This window comes from Podarcis liolepis (assembly GCF_965112155.1).
Source record: "Podarcis liolepis genome assembly, chromosome: 12".
In the NCBI taxonomy this organism is placed as follows: domain Eukaryota; kingdom Metazoa; phylum Chordata; class Lepidosauria; order Squamata; family Lacertidae; genus Podarcis; species Podarcis liolepis.
The window spans coordinates 13,707,901-13,724,023 of NC_139563.1; the positions used below are offsets into that span (position 1 = coordinate 13,707,901).

The following is a 16,123-nucleotide window of genomic DNA, read 5'->3' on the forward strand; positions in this document are numbered from 1 at the left end:
TCAGGGTGCTAATTGCTGAGTAAGCGTGGAGCAAACAAGACATGCAGAATGCTGAACATTCCTCCCTGCTAGGCTGGTCCTGATCCCATGTCTAACAGAAGCATGACATGTAAAAAATAAGCAGGTACATCTTTTCCTAGTAAGTAGTGAGAAAAACTTCACTAGCACAATGTGTGTGTGTGTGTGTGTGAGAGAGAGAGAGAGAGAGAGAGAGAGAGAGAAAGAAAGAAAGAAAGAAAGAAAGAAAGAAAGAAAGAAAGAGGTGGTGGTTGATGTTAAAGAGAAGCAAGAGAAAGGCCAGAAAATAATGTTATATTGTTTAATATAATAGCAACTCCCGTGGCCTAGTTGATGGGTTCTGCAGCTTCACCGGAATACTGTGGAAACTTCCTGACTGAGCAAGTCAGTCACATAAGAGGAAAGGAGGAGCATAAAGAGAAATATTTCAAAAAGGTCAAAATATTCTACTTGCTTATTTCAGTTTTCTGTCATCTTCAAAGCAAGAGAAGCCCTTGAACACAAATTACGGTCAGGTGAATGTCAACTGCTGCATACCACACAGAGAGTGAATGTAGGGCAAAACTAAATAAATATTTACTGCGTAGTTCATAACATTTTTTGCCAATAAAAGTTATGTAAATTTGTGAAAGTACAAATCCAACCACACATGTGTGAGATTCATTCATATAGACCTCCAGGGGTTGAAATTTTGCTTCATTTTTAATCACTGTGGACATCGGAAAAACAAAATTAAAAAAGCCCCGAGAACATTCAGGCGAGGGTAAAATTTGCCTCTAATCTATCTGAGGCCCTTTTTGCGAATATTGCGCCTGCGTTGCCATGACAACGCCACCACATCTCAGAACTCAAAAAGCGACAGCACTTTCGATTCTCACCTTTGGCCATTTTATTGAGAACCATGTCAATTAGGATGTAGGTTCCACTTCTTCCCGCACCGTCACTACAAAGGGGGGGGGGGGAAACAACAATAGCACATGATCAATTCAACATGCTCAAAACCCCGACAGAAATGCGATGCTGGAAGTATAGTAGCATAAAGGGCTGAGTTGAGGTGGAAGGATGATATACGTTAGACAAGCTTTCTTTAACAAACTGTCCTCACAAGCTTGGCAGCTGTTACATTATTATTTGGGTAAACTCTACAATTCTGCAAGATGATTTTGTGTTTTCGTTAAGGGCAAATACCTGCTTGTTTTGCAAAGACGTCTCCAAATATTTTTGAACAGTACTGTGATAAAGTGAGTAATTTTAGAAGCCAAGTATCCATGATCAAGAGCTGTTCAGTCAAGTCTGTTAGCGAAAAGCTAAAACGACAGAATAGCATCTTCTCCAAATGACTGCTCTCCCTGGTAATCTGAGCTTACAGGAACATTCATGTCAACAAACCAACCTTACAATCACTTGCATCTTCTTAAACTGGGGGGGGGGGGGGATTGTGTTGTTTCCTTATAAATTAATTGGATACTAGTCACCTGGGCTTGGGGAAAAATGCTGCCGATTTCCTTTTTCTTTAATATAGTAGCTATCTTGGTTAGGGGGGAAATAACATGTAGCTTCTGAAAGTATTTCTAACCCTCCTAACACGATAATTTTGGAGACTTCCAAGTGAGCCATGTGAAGATGTCAAGATCCCTAATCTGAAAGCAGTTTCCATTTGCTGTCAGAAACCAGCTTCTAATTGGAAAGGTGTTAGTTTTCATAGATGTTGACAGTATACAAAATTAAGATTCTAAGCAATCAATTTTTCTTGCCCTTTCCCCCATTTTTTAAGGTGGCATTTTTGTGACTGTGCTTGACGGAGAGAGGGGGAGGGAGCTATATCGCTTAAAATAATTTGCTTTTGTTGATTTTCTTTACCTACAAAAATTATTTCTGGACTGGAGGGGTGTGGGGAGAAGACAGTGGTGTTACTGTAGTTTTGAATGCATTCTGATTTAAGTACAATTTACTAGGTCAGGGGTGTGGTTTTTAACCACAGAGTTAACGTTTTGACATTAGGCATTGGACTTAGTGTCAATAGAAATAATTGAGCGATTAAAAAAAATTATTTGACAAGGATATCGTAATATATGTAAAAATTAGGAGGCATGTGCTTCTTCTCTTTTATAGCAAAATAAACCGTGCCAGTCCAGGCAAATTCAGAAGTCTCCTAGAGTCTTGAAAATGGCACAATTCCCTGAGTTTTACGCAACGGAGCCTCAAAACTGGCAGGGTTTTCTGGTTATAAACCACAGTCTATGAACTCTCTTATTTGGAAGCAAATTCTCAGCTGGCTTACCAAACAATATGCTTCTTGGAAGTCAATTCTGTTTAGCAGTTCCTTAGTCTCAAACCTCTTCCCTTCCTATGAGCTTGTGGCATTATGACCATGGAGGGAAAAAGACATGCAGCCATGGACCCAATAAAGGCAGCTTGGATCCCCCAGTTCTGAGTCTTCCACACCTGACCAGTCCTTGAACTGAACAGTATGGAATCCATGCCTAAACTGTATGATGATATTTCTCTCAAAGCAGTAACACGTGGTACTGGGAAAAGTAATGTTTGAAGGCTTTTGAAATAAATGTTCAGTGAGCTGCCAAGCAAGTAACAGGGCCTATTTACTTACAGATGCAGAGAGGGTGAGGCTACAATCCTACACTGATTTACCTGGGAGTAAAACCCCATTGAACTTGATGCGACTTACTTCTAAGCAGGTATGTGATAGTGCTGTTTGGTGCCTGTGGGCACTGTACTGTTGTAGGTCAGAGAGAGAAGGAAGAATTGCTGCTGACATGGTATTGAGACCCCGCTGGTTATTTCTGATAGGCTTAAGCAACTTTCATATTTTCAGGATGAAATCTGAAGTGTGAGGAATCTCCCCATTTACTAGAGACTCTCCTCATCAGCAAATACAAAAGTTTTTGGGGCAGAACAATAAGCTTTTGCTCATTTGGCAAATCAAGCTACAGAATCATTTGCATATTTTGTTCAGTCCATGCAATCTCCTTGTGAGCCTCTTTTGAGGGTGGGTTGAAAATGGTACTTGCCTGCAATGAACAATTACCGGACAAGAACGACCCCTGTAGCACTTGTTTACTTTTCTGTAATAAAACAAATATAGACATTGATAAATATATTACTTTCTGAGGTAATCATCAGAAGCATTCCAAAATAAAGTATCTTCCACATTTTAACGCCCTCCCCCAAAGATGGCTTGGCATATTAAAGTAGCTCAACATAGGCTATGATCTTCCAACCCGTTTTCCCAGTTAAAGCCTTAATGAAATTGTTAGGGCAATGGGTGCAATTCTCCAATCATTCCTCCTATAAAATAGCCATCGGGGCACATTTTTTAGTGGACACTGCCATAGATAAACCTACATAGTCCGAGAATAGCAACCTTTAAACGGTCAGTCTAGCTATCAAACAACATTGTCGCTGCCCATTGCCTTTATGCAAAGCCAAGCCCAAATCACATGGGAGTGTTACAACACAGACATATTAGTTATATGCTAGACCATGTAAACATTCGTGCTAACCCAGTGGGCTTTTGCAAATGGAAGCTCCTGTACATACATGTCTTCTTGAATTCTTGAGTCAAAAGAAACAGAATTTTCACACATAACAGTAAAACAGTTTTTAAAATATACTTCACACATCTGTAATGCAAATGAATGTAAAATCTACAGTTGATAGATGGCATATTCCATTGGAAGAGCACTTTTTCAAAAGCTAAAACCTCACCAATCAGCTGTTTGGCAGAAAAGGGGAAATCAAGTAGAAGGCCCCCCCCCAACTTGCTTCTGATTAGCAGGAGTTAATCTTTGAAAAAGGTCTCTGTGTGTGCACTGCTAGATGCTTGATTGGAGATGCAAAGAACCTATTTGGTGCAAGCAGTTCCTCACTGTGAGGAAACCTGGTTTCACATACATGCAGAAGCTGCAACCCCCCCCCCCCCGCCCAATTTGGGCACATCTTTCTGCTCCTCAGTAACTCCCACATACTAAAACAGCATGAGATAAGGCTGAAATATACTGTTTTTCAGCAAAGAAACAATGAAAAAAAAATGCTATCAGTGGCGTTGTTTTTAAAACATCAACATAAGATTGTTTTAGCCATGGTTTCTTGCTGTTCATGCCATGTGTAGAAGAGTACAAATAAATTTGGTCCTCTTATGTTAAATCTTGCAATTATTCTGCACTGGTGCTCTTCCACATTTTCACTGAAATTTACGTCTCTTAGTTTCAAAGTAACTGTATTTAGAAATGAAATGTAGAAGCTGTATTCCTGAAAGAGCAGGGTGGGGGGTGGGGACAGTCGTGAGACCATTGAGGCCTTCATTGTTCTGCTTTTCAGAGAAATAGAATCCAGCTAAGCCTATTTTACCTCACGTCACAAAGTTGCCTTAGGCATTTTAGCGCCTCAGCTTTAATTTCCATCTGTAAAATGGGAACGCTAGTTATCTATCTTACAAACTTGCTGCAAGGATGGGCATAAGAGCAGCTCTACTGCGTCAGATTAAAGTCCTTAACAACGATCACAGATAAGATTTAAAATGAGAAATAAGTATTTCATCTAAAATTGAAACCCAGCAGCCCACAGATCCTGTGGGTGGTTATTGCTTCATTTTTGTTTTTAATATGTACTTCATGATTTTATTCTATATTTTATGCTGTGAACAGCCCTGGGAACCACAGATGAAGTGTGGTATAAAAATTTGAAATTTAATATAACAACAATAACACCAACAACAATAATAATAGAGTTCTGCAGGATATTTTTGTGTCAATTGGGCTATAGGTTTTAAATAAAAGCCCAATGAAACTAAAAAAACCCCCTCTTTTTTCTGCAAAGTGCAATTGGGGGCTTACTACAAATATAAATTTTCAAAACATACCACAGAAATAAGGAGAGGTTTTTGAAGCAGTGGCATCTCTAGGCAAAGCATATCCAGACTATGGCTTAAATCTAAAGGACCACAAAATTAGTTCCAACGTGCCCAAAGGGACTTTGAGCTTTTGTTTCTCAAAAAGCCATCCCACTGCCACATGGCAAGCTGCTTTCAAAATCTAAGTGTCTCCCAAAAGCAGTTTGTGATATTACAAGGGGATCTGCCGTTCAAAAGGAAAAAATCCCAAATCCACTAGGGATTCCCAAGCCTAATAGTGCACCCAACTTGGTTCTTTGGCTCTTTAGTTTTTGCCTTTTCCATTTCCACACTAAGGCTGCCTCTCAACAAGGGTCATCATTCTTGTAGTATTGTTTCAGTGCAGACCTCAACATGGTCACATCACCAAACTGTGGTTTGATTAGCAGGAATGCTCAGTGGGTTCCCTCTCTTCCCATCTCATGCTGACATTCCTCTTCCCTTTGGTTTCGCATATAGCTGGTTAGCATGGCAGGTGCACTGATATTTTCACTAACTATCGCCCTTCAGGGATAATCATGTGAGGGATTGTCTGGGCTCTGCCCTCCATCATGGTAAAGTGAGGAACGTTTGGTTTTTCCAGGGCTCTAAATAGCAAAGAATTCCTTCTTTACACAGCTATGCTCCAGTTCATGGCAATTTAGAATGGCAATGAGGGAGTGGAGGTAGTACATGCCTCCCCCCCTTGCCTGATTACTCTACCCAGTAACAGAAAACCTGAACAGGGCTTATATACTAAGCCCAAGCAAGAGTTCACAAATCCACTTTGACCATAGTTTGAGGTTAGCAAAAGCACTATATCCATAATGGAAGGGCAGGGCATTTCCATTTAAAATGGAGGAGTTGTGAACCTGAGGGGTACTGCCAACTGCCCACCATGTAGTAAGGTAAAGGACCCCTGGACTGAGGTTGAGGCACTAAAATGCCCAAGTCCAGTCAAAGGTGACCATGGGTTGCGGCACTCATCTCACTTTCAGGCCGAGGGAGCTGGAGTTTGTCTGCTGACAGCTTTCCAGGTAATGTGGCCAGCAGGGCTAAACAGCTTCTGGCACAATGGAACACTGTGACGGAAGCCAGAGCACAGGAAACGCCATTTACCTTCCCGCTACAGCAGTACCTATTTATCTACTTGCACTGGTGTGCTTTTAGACTGCTAGGTTGGTAGGAGCTGGGACAGAGCAACGGGATCTCACCCCATTGCATGAATTCCAACTGCTGACCTTCTGATCAGCAAGCCCAAGAGGTTCAGTGGTTTATACCCCAACCATGTGGTAGAGGTTGGCCTGTTTGGGCGAATGGGGCAATGTCTCACCAACCTTAATCTACCTTCAGTAGGCCGAGACCTGCCTGGCATTCATCACTTACAAGCAGTCCAAGGGGTGGGCATTGCCTGTGAGCTTCCTCCTCATTATTTCCACAATGCCCTGGTAGAAATCAGCAGGGAGAAGGAGGATGGGGACAAAACCAGCATTTGTTGGCTCTGCTTGTTCTTGGCTCTTCCTCCGCCTACCGTTGGGCTCCCTCTGCCTTCTGACCCCACCAGTCCCAATGGGCACCAGCCACCAATGCAACCATGACAGTATGGCAGCATTAACGGGCAGAATTATATTTGCTGTAATGTGCATTCTTGCAATGTTAAGTGCTGGATCAAATGGTACAATGAATGGTTGAGTTCTCATCCGAAAGAATGGGGATATCAGACACTGGTTTGAAATCAAGGTAGCATGATCAATTAGAGCCAAAGGCTTTCTGAGAGGTGGAAGTTTAACATTTTATCCTTTTCTAAGGGTAATACTTTCATTATTATCATTAAGCTGAAATAGCATAGTCTTGGACTTGGAAAAAAGGCCTTGGGTTAGAAATACACGACCAGCAGCTCATTAACGGTTGGTCTCCTGAATGCACAGCAAAAGCCAATTTACACTTCACGTGGTATGGCAGGTATGTTAGTGTTTGCTGTGTGACTGAGAGATGTGCCTCTCCAAACACAGATGAACACATGCTAGCACTGTGACTCCCTGGTGGACCTGTCCCTGTGTGTTTAGGGATGTTGCATTCCGTCCTTCACACTTTACAGCAACCAACAGCAGGCTACTCACAGGGGCATGTGAAGCGTTAATCAACTCCGAGGACTAGCTAGAAGTGTTAAGACATTTATTTTCATATTGCTGTTTCCCACATATGCCCATTAAAAATCTGCATGGCTATAGATAATCATATGGGCAACTTAGCATAATTTGTCTTTTTTTATTGACACCTGAATCGTATTTCATATTTCAGAAGGCATTTGAAAATAATTATTTCAAAACAAGCTTTGCTGAGAAATAGCTTTGGAACATTGAGATACATGGTTTCATTCAAAGTTTAGTCCTTTCAAATTCAGTAAAAAAACTTTTTGGATAAAGTAAGGTTCTGGGTGTTTTAATATTTATTTATTATTAAGTTTATATGCTGCACCTTCCTCAAGGAGCCCAGGGTGGCAAACATGGCAATACTAAAATGATACAATTAAAACTTCTAAAAACAGTTAAAACATCTAAAATCAATCACCTACTGTCAAACTAATTATTTCAGGTTTGCCAGGGATAGAACTGTAAACCATTAAACACCTCCTTAAATAGGAATGTTTTTAAATTTCTCCTAAAAGTTAACAGTGAGGGAAACTGACAGACGGGACCACCACTGAGAAGGCCCTGTCATGGGTAACTGCCTACTGGGCAACCCTGATGGTGGCACCATCATAGGGTTCAAGTTGGTTGATATTGGAGAATGTACTCTTTTGCGTAATTAAGTCCCAAGCCATTTAAGGCCTTATATGCTAGTACTAATACCTTAAATTGGGCCCAGTAGCTCACTGGCAGCCATTGTTGTTCTCTAAGGACCAGTGACACATGATCCATTGGGCTGCCCAACTTACCAACCTAGCAGCCACATTCTACACTAGCTGCATTCTCTGGAACATCTTCAAGAGCAGCCCCACATAGAATACATTACAGTAGTCCAGGTGGGAGCTATCCTGAGCCAGGAACGGTCATAAGCCCTCCTAGAAGCCACTTGAGACTCCAGTGACAAGTTGGAACCAGGAGTACCCCAAAACTATAAACCTCTTCCCTCAGAGGAAGTACAACTCCTCAATAGGTTGAATACCTAATCCCTGGACCCAGGAGCCACCAGGAACCAAATAAAGTACATACATACATATATACATATATACATTTACACGCACACACACTTCAAGAGGGAGGAAGAGGAGGAGAAGAAGAGGAGGAAGAATTAACTAGGAAAGAATGATTAGTAATACAAACCAACCCTTGGTTCATTGAGTGAAAAAGAAATCACCATGCAAACCATCAGCAAGCAAAGGTCAGAGGTCGTTAGAAGCTCAGAAAAGGGGTTTCCCATATTGTCCCTGCAGCAGAGTCACAGTTTCCAATGATCACTTTTGTGACTATGCAACTGGGCTTATATTACTAGCTGCAACATCACAAAAATGACACTGGCAACCGCTAATTAGCTGGCAAAATAAGAATTTGACCATTTTTAAAGTGAGCAGTGTTAGTAAATGCCATTGCACACAGCAAGCAGTGATAGCATAATATATATTTTAAGCAAAGCCCTCACATGTGATGCTAATTATCTTTTAGCTTAGCAGTGTCTCTTTAAAGTGTAAATGTGCTCCCTCTGGGCTCAAGGAATATTTAATTACACATTATCAGTGCATGACTAACAAGCTAGTCCAGAGTTTAAACGATTGGTCTATTGTTCAAAATAAAATTAGGTTTCTATAACCATTAAAACTGACCAGTGTTTTCAGGAGAAGTTTCATTTATCAAGCACTGCATTCTGCATGGATATTTTAAGCTTATGGAGGGAAGAAAAATCTGCCTTCATTCACCAATTGATACTAGATTTCACAATATTTTAATTCACCTACTCAACACAATACAATCTGAAACATTGTCTAATATAGAGGAACAAAAGAAGTGCAAGCTTGTTGTTTTCAGAATCTCACAAAATTTGCTTCCAGGAGTGAAAAATGCACATATATTTCAGAAGCTCTGGGACAAGCTAATTTTTTTTTGGGGGGGGGGGGTTCCAATTTTTCTTGGTGATATTTTCTTAGTTGTTTATATTTGCATCTATACATACATACCTATGTAAGCATATAAATATACATACATTTACAAATATATATTTGTATATAAACATGTTAGATGTGTGTCAAAACATTAAAAGGATGGGAGTCACACTTAGTAAGACTTTATCTATCTCTAGTTGCAAAAAAAGGAAAGTAGCTAAGCCAGAGGTACTTTTTTCTGAAAGTGTGAGACATTAAATTTCAATATCAAGGGAGGCAGAGTATTTATTGCTCTGGCTGATCTTAAATTGCTTCAGCTGTAAGGTAATTACGATTGTCAATATACTTAAGTTCCCTTTAAAAAGAGCATGGAGGGTTTTGTTTCCCTTAAAATATATAAAATTGATTCTATTTAAAAGCAAACAAACTGTGAATAGCTTTTAAACCTTTACCTGAAAAGCACCTCCACTACATATAGATTACATTTTCATTTTATTTTCTTTTAAAACCAGCTGGCTTCTAACTCAGTCACTCCAACCTCTACTCCTGTGGCCTTTTGCCTTTGACGGAGCATTGAAAAAGGGCTTGTAACCTTTACCCCTTGGTGACTGCAGCAAGAAGAAATTCTTGCTGTCTACCAATGCTGGTGTTCTGATTTTATTTATTTTTTTAGCTGAAGTAAGCAAAACCTGGATATGTAGAACTGCAACACTGGTACTTAAACAATGCAGAAACCTGAAAAATCTGTGGGTTGGATTCAGATTAAGTCAATCATACCTAGTCATGACAAATCCCACTAATTTAAAAGCAACTAAGTTAAGTCAGGATTCAACCGTGGGTCTTTATGTAGCCTGCAAACATAAATCAACATGCGCAAAGCTTTTCAAGACGCAACTGTAAGCCACATAGACCATTCCCCCTTTTAAATGTGCCAGTGCGCATTTTTACGACATGCCTCATAAGAGCATTTATTTAAGAGTGCAAGTTCAGAGGACTCAGCAATGGTATTTTAATCAGAAGTAGCATTACATTGAAGAACTTTCATATAAGCGGTACTGCGATTTGCACATTCCAATGAACTAGCGCGAGACTGTCAATGAACTCTGCTAAACAACATCTTAGCATACCTTCAAAATGCGAGGAGGGACAGTCCTTAGAAACAATGTGGAATTTCAGAAGCTACCTAGCCAGTTGGAATATCAAAAGCAATACCAGGCCACTACCCAAAACTAGGCAGCAGATTCTTCTTGCGAAACAACTGCGAAAGTGACCAAAAATGTTTTCAGTACACACGGTAGCCTGGAAATGGCACTCCTAACCCTAGGAGGTCTGGGATGGAGAGGGCTAGGTAGACTAGCACACCTCATGGCTTCTCAACCCACAAGAAGCAGCCACTTTAGTATCTACTTTAAGATGCTTCTCCTATGAGATGCTTTCCCTGGCATCTTTAATCTTCATATTTAACCTTGTTCTAATTCATGCAATTGGTTCATTTTGCTTGATGCCCCGAGCAGGGCATGGTGACATTACCTTGACACATTGGCATGACTTTAGCAAAAGAGCTCCATGCATGAACTGCACCTGAAGGCAGACACATGCAATGCCAATGCCTGGCTGTGCAGGGAAAGTTTCCCTACTGTGGCCACTGCATATAATGCAAACAAACACCTTATGCATAGATAAAATCGCTGCTTTAGATTCCAAGTCAGCACACTGATCATGGTACTAAAAATACAGTGTGCCATTATTTACTTATACACAGAATCCATTTGCACCACTACATCTGCCTACAACTCCATGGCTAACATAGCATTCAAAGCATTCACTGGTTTAGGATAATTTGTTGGTTCCCGACCAGGTTCTTAAGTGGGATTATTTCTTCTGCATGGCAGTTTTTAAAAATGTGAACTTATGGGCAGCTATTCAACCTAGAAAGAAATTGGGGGGGGGGGGAGGGATTCATATATCCGAGTTTCCTTATGAACAACTTTTGATGGCATTTTAGGTGGCACTCAGAAACAATCCCAGAAGCATGTCTGACTCACCAGCCACTATGCACCTAACTTAAAACTATTCACTCTTTGTGTTGTACCTGCGAAAATCCAGAAGGGACCTTGTGGAAGTGGGCACTTTCTGGTCATGCCAGGTAAGGAAATGGAACTGTGTCACGGTTCGAGTCTCATTGGTTTGTAGGTTTTTCAAGTAGAAGCTTCTCACAAGGAAATCTTCACACCAAATGTGCTCTGAGACCAGATTTACCTGCCATTGCACAAAAAAATAAATAAGTGAATTAAATATGGAATACAGCAGATAATCACACACATGGCATGATCTATTGGGAATATCTGACATTTCAAAATATCCTCTTTTGGACAGGGCTTGTTTGAGTGGGCTTATTTAGGAAATTTTCTTATTTTGCTTATTACTTGAAATTTATTTCCTTTTAACTCAAATACATATTTTTGACAATCTGCTTTGATGGGAAAAGTTGTCTGAACTTAAAATGCCACTTTTCCAAGCAAAGAAAGCCCACATAAAATAGCCTATACTATTAAACTAGCAATAAACACAATAAAAAACCCTTATTATCATAAACAACACAATAATAAAATGCTACAAAACGTGGGTGCTACCCACCAGAGAAGCAAGGAGGAGGAGCTTCTCACAAGAGCCCAATGAAATCTCATGAAACTCTCACAGGATCCCATGGGGCTCTTGTAAGATCTCGCTGGAGCCTAGAGGTTGACCCACTGACCCAGGTAAGTGAGGCTTCAGTGGGGGTTTGGGGACACAGAACAACAACTTTCCTAGTTTGCCTCACACACTGAAATGGACTAGACTGCCCCTGCTGTTTGGTCACAGAGAAGTAATGTGACTCGAGTTATTTGATGAACAGCTGGTTAGTCTTAATAACTTAAAAAAGTGTTTTGTCTCTCAAGCCTAAACATTTGTGCTGGATGGACCTAGCATTGTCAGTGGTAAGGGATATGCTTTTCATTAAGGCTCTGGATTCAACCCTAGACACCTTGAAGCTTTGAACACAATACTGAACTACATGGACCAGTGGTCAGGCACAGCATAGCAGTTTTAAATACAGTGGTACCTTGGTTTGCATATGTCTTGGTTTGCAAACATTTTGGATCACAAACAAGTCAAAAGCGCATGTCCTGGTTTGCAAACTTTTTTTGGATTACAACCTATTTTTTGGGATTATGAAAAAAAAAAATTGGAGGCCCCATTGGCGAAAGTGTGCCTTGGGTTACAACCTGTTTTGGTTCACAAACGGACCTCTGGAACGGATTACGGTTGTAAACCAAGGTACCACTGTATTCCCAATGCAGAATCAGGCCCCTGCGATACCAGAACAGGATTGCTACGCACCGGCATGGCAATTGCTTCATTCCATTTACAAATAGGATTTGATTTTGATTTAAGCCTATTAATTCTGCTTAAATCCAAAAACTCTTATCTTAAGTTGTTTTAATACGATCACCAGTAATTCAACCTAATTTAGGCTTATATATATCTTAGCAAATATATATCTTTGCTTCTTTATCCTGCTTTAACATTAAACAGAATCAGAGCTGATCCTGCACCAAAGAAAGTTCTGAAAGTGAGAGAAACACACACATGTGTTGTAGGAGATGCAGATGGCCCTTCACACCTAGAAGCAGACACAGATAATGCCTAGAGAAACAGATTCACTATCCATACTTAAGCATGGTTGGTTCAATCAATTTCTGTTCTGCATCACTTTTGCATGTATTCATGCCCCATTTCTGCACATATGCATTTTAAAAACAAACCATGAATGCAAATTACTCATTTATAGCCTTTATTTTAACCCTATGCACTTTTTTCCATTTTATCCTAAAATACAGAATTAAAATGTATTTTGAGTTGTTGTTTGTTTTTTAAGCCAAGAAGTGCATGGCAAAATTTGGAGTAGGGTGAAATGCAAAGGATATTGACATTAGAACCCACACCTCAACGTACAGGAGGTGCTGTTCGAGTTAAGTTTGCATTCACAAATAGGAAATTCCTTAAACATCTCTATCGAATGTGACTACTGCTTGTTGACGATCTGAGACACACAAAAAGAGGTCTGCCCTACCAGTCCCCACTGAATTCCTCCTCTCCCCCTGCCACTTGTGTATAATAAACTCTTCCCCTATGCATGTAGAAGTCAACAACTATGGCTGTTTGACTTATGCATAGAATCAAGCTGGAATCTATAGATACAAAGCAGAGTGAGGCCATATTTGTTCAAGAAGTGTTGCCATTAGTTATTGCTTATTCCAAGTATTTCTGTATAGTATAACCTGGCAAGACAATTTTACACACAGGAAACAAATTTTGCTTTAACTGACTTAACGTGGCCCTGCAGATGTTGCTGGACTACAACTTCTATCCAGCCCTGACCATTAGGCATTTTGGCCAGGGCCCATGGGAGTTGGAGTTCAACATCTGGAGCATTATGGGATCCCCATATCTGTTTTAATAGAATCAACAGCTGCAGAGGCCCTGCCTGCAACAAAGTAGTGGCCAGGATGGAAACTTTAAAAGGTACCTATTTGGGTCCAGAGGGAAGCCCCACTGATGTATAAATGTATCTGGTTTTCAGCAGCTCATTACTGGTCAATTTGTTTTAATATGCACATTTTTTGCAAAGCAAAAATTTAATCCCTAATACGTTTTTGTCTGTTGTTCTCAAGTGAACAGAATGAGAAAGATGGTGGAGGTCTACCTCCTAGGCACTATCTGTTAGGAATTATGGTTGAAATAGGTTTCGCTCAGGACTTGGCACCCTATATTATTTAGTAAGCTTTTATAGCGGAGTCACAATGCCTGGTCCAGATTGCTGCAGCCACCTCAGTGCATTCTGCTATTTGGGGTGTCACAGCTATGTACATCTACAGTTCTGAATTGAAAAAATGCTAAACAAAAATTAGCTTAATTATCAAAATCATAGGTAGGCCTTTTGATAGGGTGTGGAGCCTACAGCTGCTGTTAAATATTTATAGGCACAATATTTTATTATAATGTATACATTTTAATTCCCCCCTTATTTGTATTTTAAATGTGTGTGTATGTGTGTGTGTGTGTGAGAGAGAGAGAGAGAGAGAGAGAGCGAGCGAGCGCATTCTAATTTTCAAACCTCTTTGGTCATGTATATATTTAGAATCTGTACAGAATTGCTTTCCTGCTAACCGTTCTATCAAGATATGCATAGAATTTTCAATGAAGCTGAAATGATTCAAGAACCACAAGATTGCATTTTATGGTAGACCTCAGCTCAGTTTGCAGGTCAAATCCCATTAAGCAATATTTTCCTCTGTATGAAATCAATCCACACACTTACTGTCAGGTTTACAAGCAGATATTTTGTTTAAGTACCTCGTAGATATGGTAGAGGTTTGACCCTTCGTCTGGCCAATAGTGGTAGCACTGTTTGACTCCGTTTTCAGCAAGGGGTGTCAGCATGACAATAACGACACAGCCGTTTTCCCAGACCATCTGCACACAAAGAAAGACACCGTGGCCACACTGTGACTGCCTAATTACTGCATGACATGTATAATTACGGCACTCAGACACACAATCGAAATTTATTCCATTCACAGGAAATGTATTTCATTTTCATTAGACACTTTTCTCTGCAGCTGCTTCCAAATCTCTGAATAAACTAGCATCATATTTTGCATGTTCACATGAAATATTAAAAGAATCTCCAAAGAATTCCTCCAAATACTTCTAAAATAAATTCTACGCCTTTCTTTACAATTATCTCCAGTTCTTTTTCACTTTCACACAACCAATTTGCAGAGGAAACAATAGTGCTTTTCGTAGAAAGTCTGCTGCATCATATTTGGTTGCAGTACGCAAACCCAATATGGATGTGTGTAATTAACAAAATAGCAGCAAAATCTGTCATGCTAAATCAAAGAGAAATGCTGCTTCTTTTAGATGCCTGTCATGTTAAAAGATAATCAGTTGAGCTGTCATATTAATGCTAGAAAAACAGCAGACAGAAAAACAAAAACCAGTTGCCTTCTGGAGTTGTATTGGTGTAATACTTATTCTTCCCCTCCCATCCCAAATGAATCATCCTACAATAAGTCAATGGGTCTAACTCAGTAGCAAAAATCGACACTACAGGTTTCAGATTTGGCTCATAAAATTTTCAAGAAATACATGTAAAATAAAATATAATGCAACCTACCCTCTGGGCTATATTTTCCCAAAATATACAGATATCATCATGAACATATGATAACAAGGAAACTTCAACAGTGGGACTGTTTAATAATGTAGTGTCGCCCCAGAGCAAGCAAACAAGAATCTAAGGCACTCTCAATTAAAGGTCCGCTAGATGTTATTCATAGAAGCAACAAAACAAGCTAGGGTAGTATATCTGTGCTGGAAAAACAGCCTGTTGTTGAACAAAAACCCTCCTGAATTAATATGGAGCTGCATAATCAAGAAAAGTCTTCATTATTGTGGTGTACATTGATGCTATATTTGCATGCAATTTCCATTGTCTTTTTATTAGCATACAAAATTATCTCGTGAAAAGGAAATTGGACTTACTGCAAAGGGTTACGTTTATTTCGCAGAAATATTTATAAGCAACTGCATTGAAATGTAAATGGAGTAAACAAGAAAAGGGGGCATTCGGATAAGAAGCACAGGGATGTTACATTCAATTAAAAGCTTCCTTCTTTGTGGCACGGGGATTTATTTTTACCTTAATTTCATTTGCTTTATTTACACAACAATGACTCTTTTTAAAAGGAAAAAAGGGGGGGGGAGCCTTTGTACAAATTTTGGATGGCATTAAGGCAAAGACAAAGGTATATTGTAATGCTAGGGACTACTTTTACACACTTTTATTGTACAACCTCTCTCTCTGGAAAGAGTAAAACTTTCTATGCTGACCCTGTATTCCCAAAGTGATTTCCTGGTTCCACTGAAATCAGAGAGTATACATAATCTTGCTGCAAATTCTTAACAATGCAAAAATAGTATGTTGGATCTAAAGCAACGAATAACGACTAAGGGTTGTTTTTCTATTTCCTTAAGAGGTTTTTTATTAATTTCAGCAAAACCTTGAATTG

The 16,123-nt window shown here is 39.8% G+C and overlaps 1 protein-coding gene and 1 long non-coding RNA gene across 7 annotated transcripts in view; one reads left to right on the forward strand and one right to left on the reverse strand.

Annotated features, from left to right (window-relative positions):
- LOC310689568 overlaps positions 1-16,123 on the forward strand; it is a 121,018-nt gene that overhangs the window by 89,518 nt on the left and 15,377 nt on the right. For 5 of the 6 annotated variants that reach the window (XR_014517503.1, XR_014517504.1, XR_014517505.1 and 2 more), the window contains one exon: positions 2,629-2,714. This is a non-coding gene — a long non-coding RNA (uncharacterized lncRNA). Of the gene's footprint in view, positions 1-2,628; positions 2,715-11,010; positions 11,112-16,123 lie in introns of those variants that run through there. The other variant, XR_014517506.1, reaches the window with a different exon arrangement.
- Positions 1-16,123, reverse strand: part of PTPRN2 (protein tyrosine phosphatase receptor type N2) — a 614,238-nt gene that overhangs the window by 24,873 nt on the left and 573,242 nt on the right. The window contains exons 18-21 of the mRNA XM_083466687.1: positions 14,403-14,522; positions 11,098-11,264; positions 3,048-3,101; positions 897-961 (exon numbers count right to left, since the gene is read on the reverse strand). Coding sequence (XP_083322813.1) covers positions 897-961; positions 3,048-3,101; positions 11,098-11,264; positions 14,403-14,522 — 406 coding nt within the window. The remainder of the gene's footprint in view (positions 1-896; positions 962-3,047; positions 3,102-11,097; positions 11,265-14,402; positions 14,523-16,123) is intronic.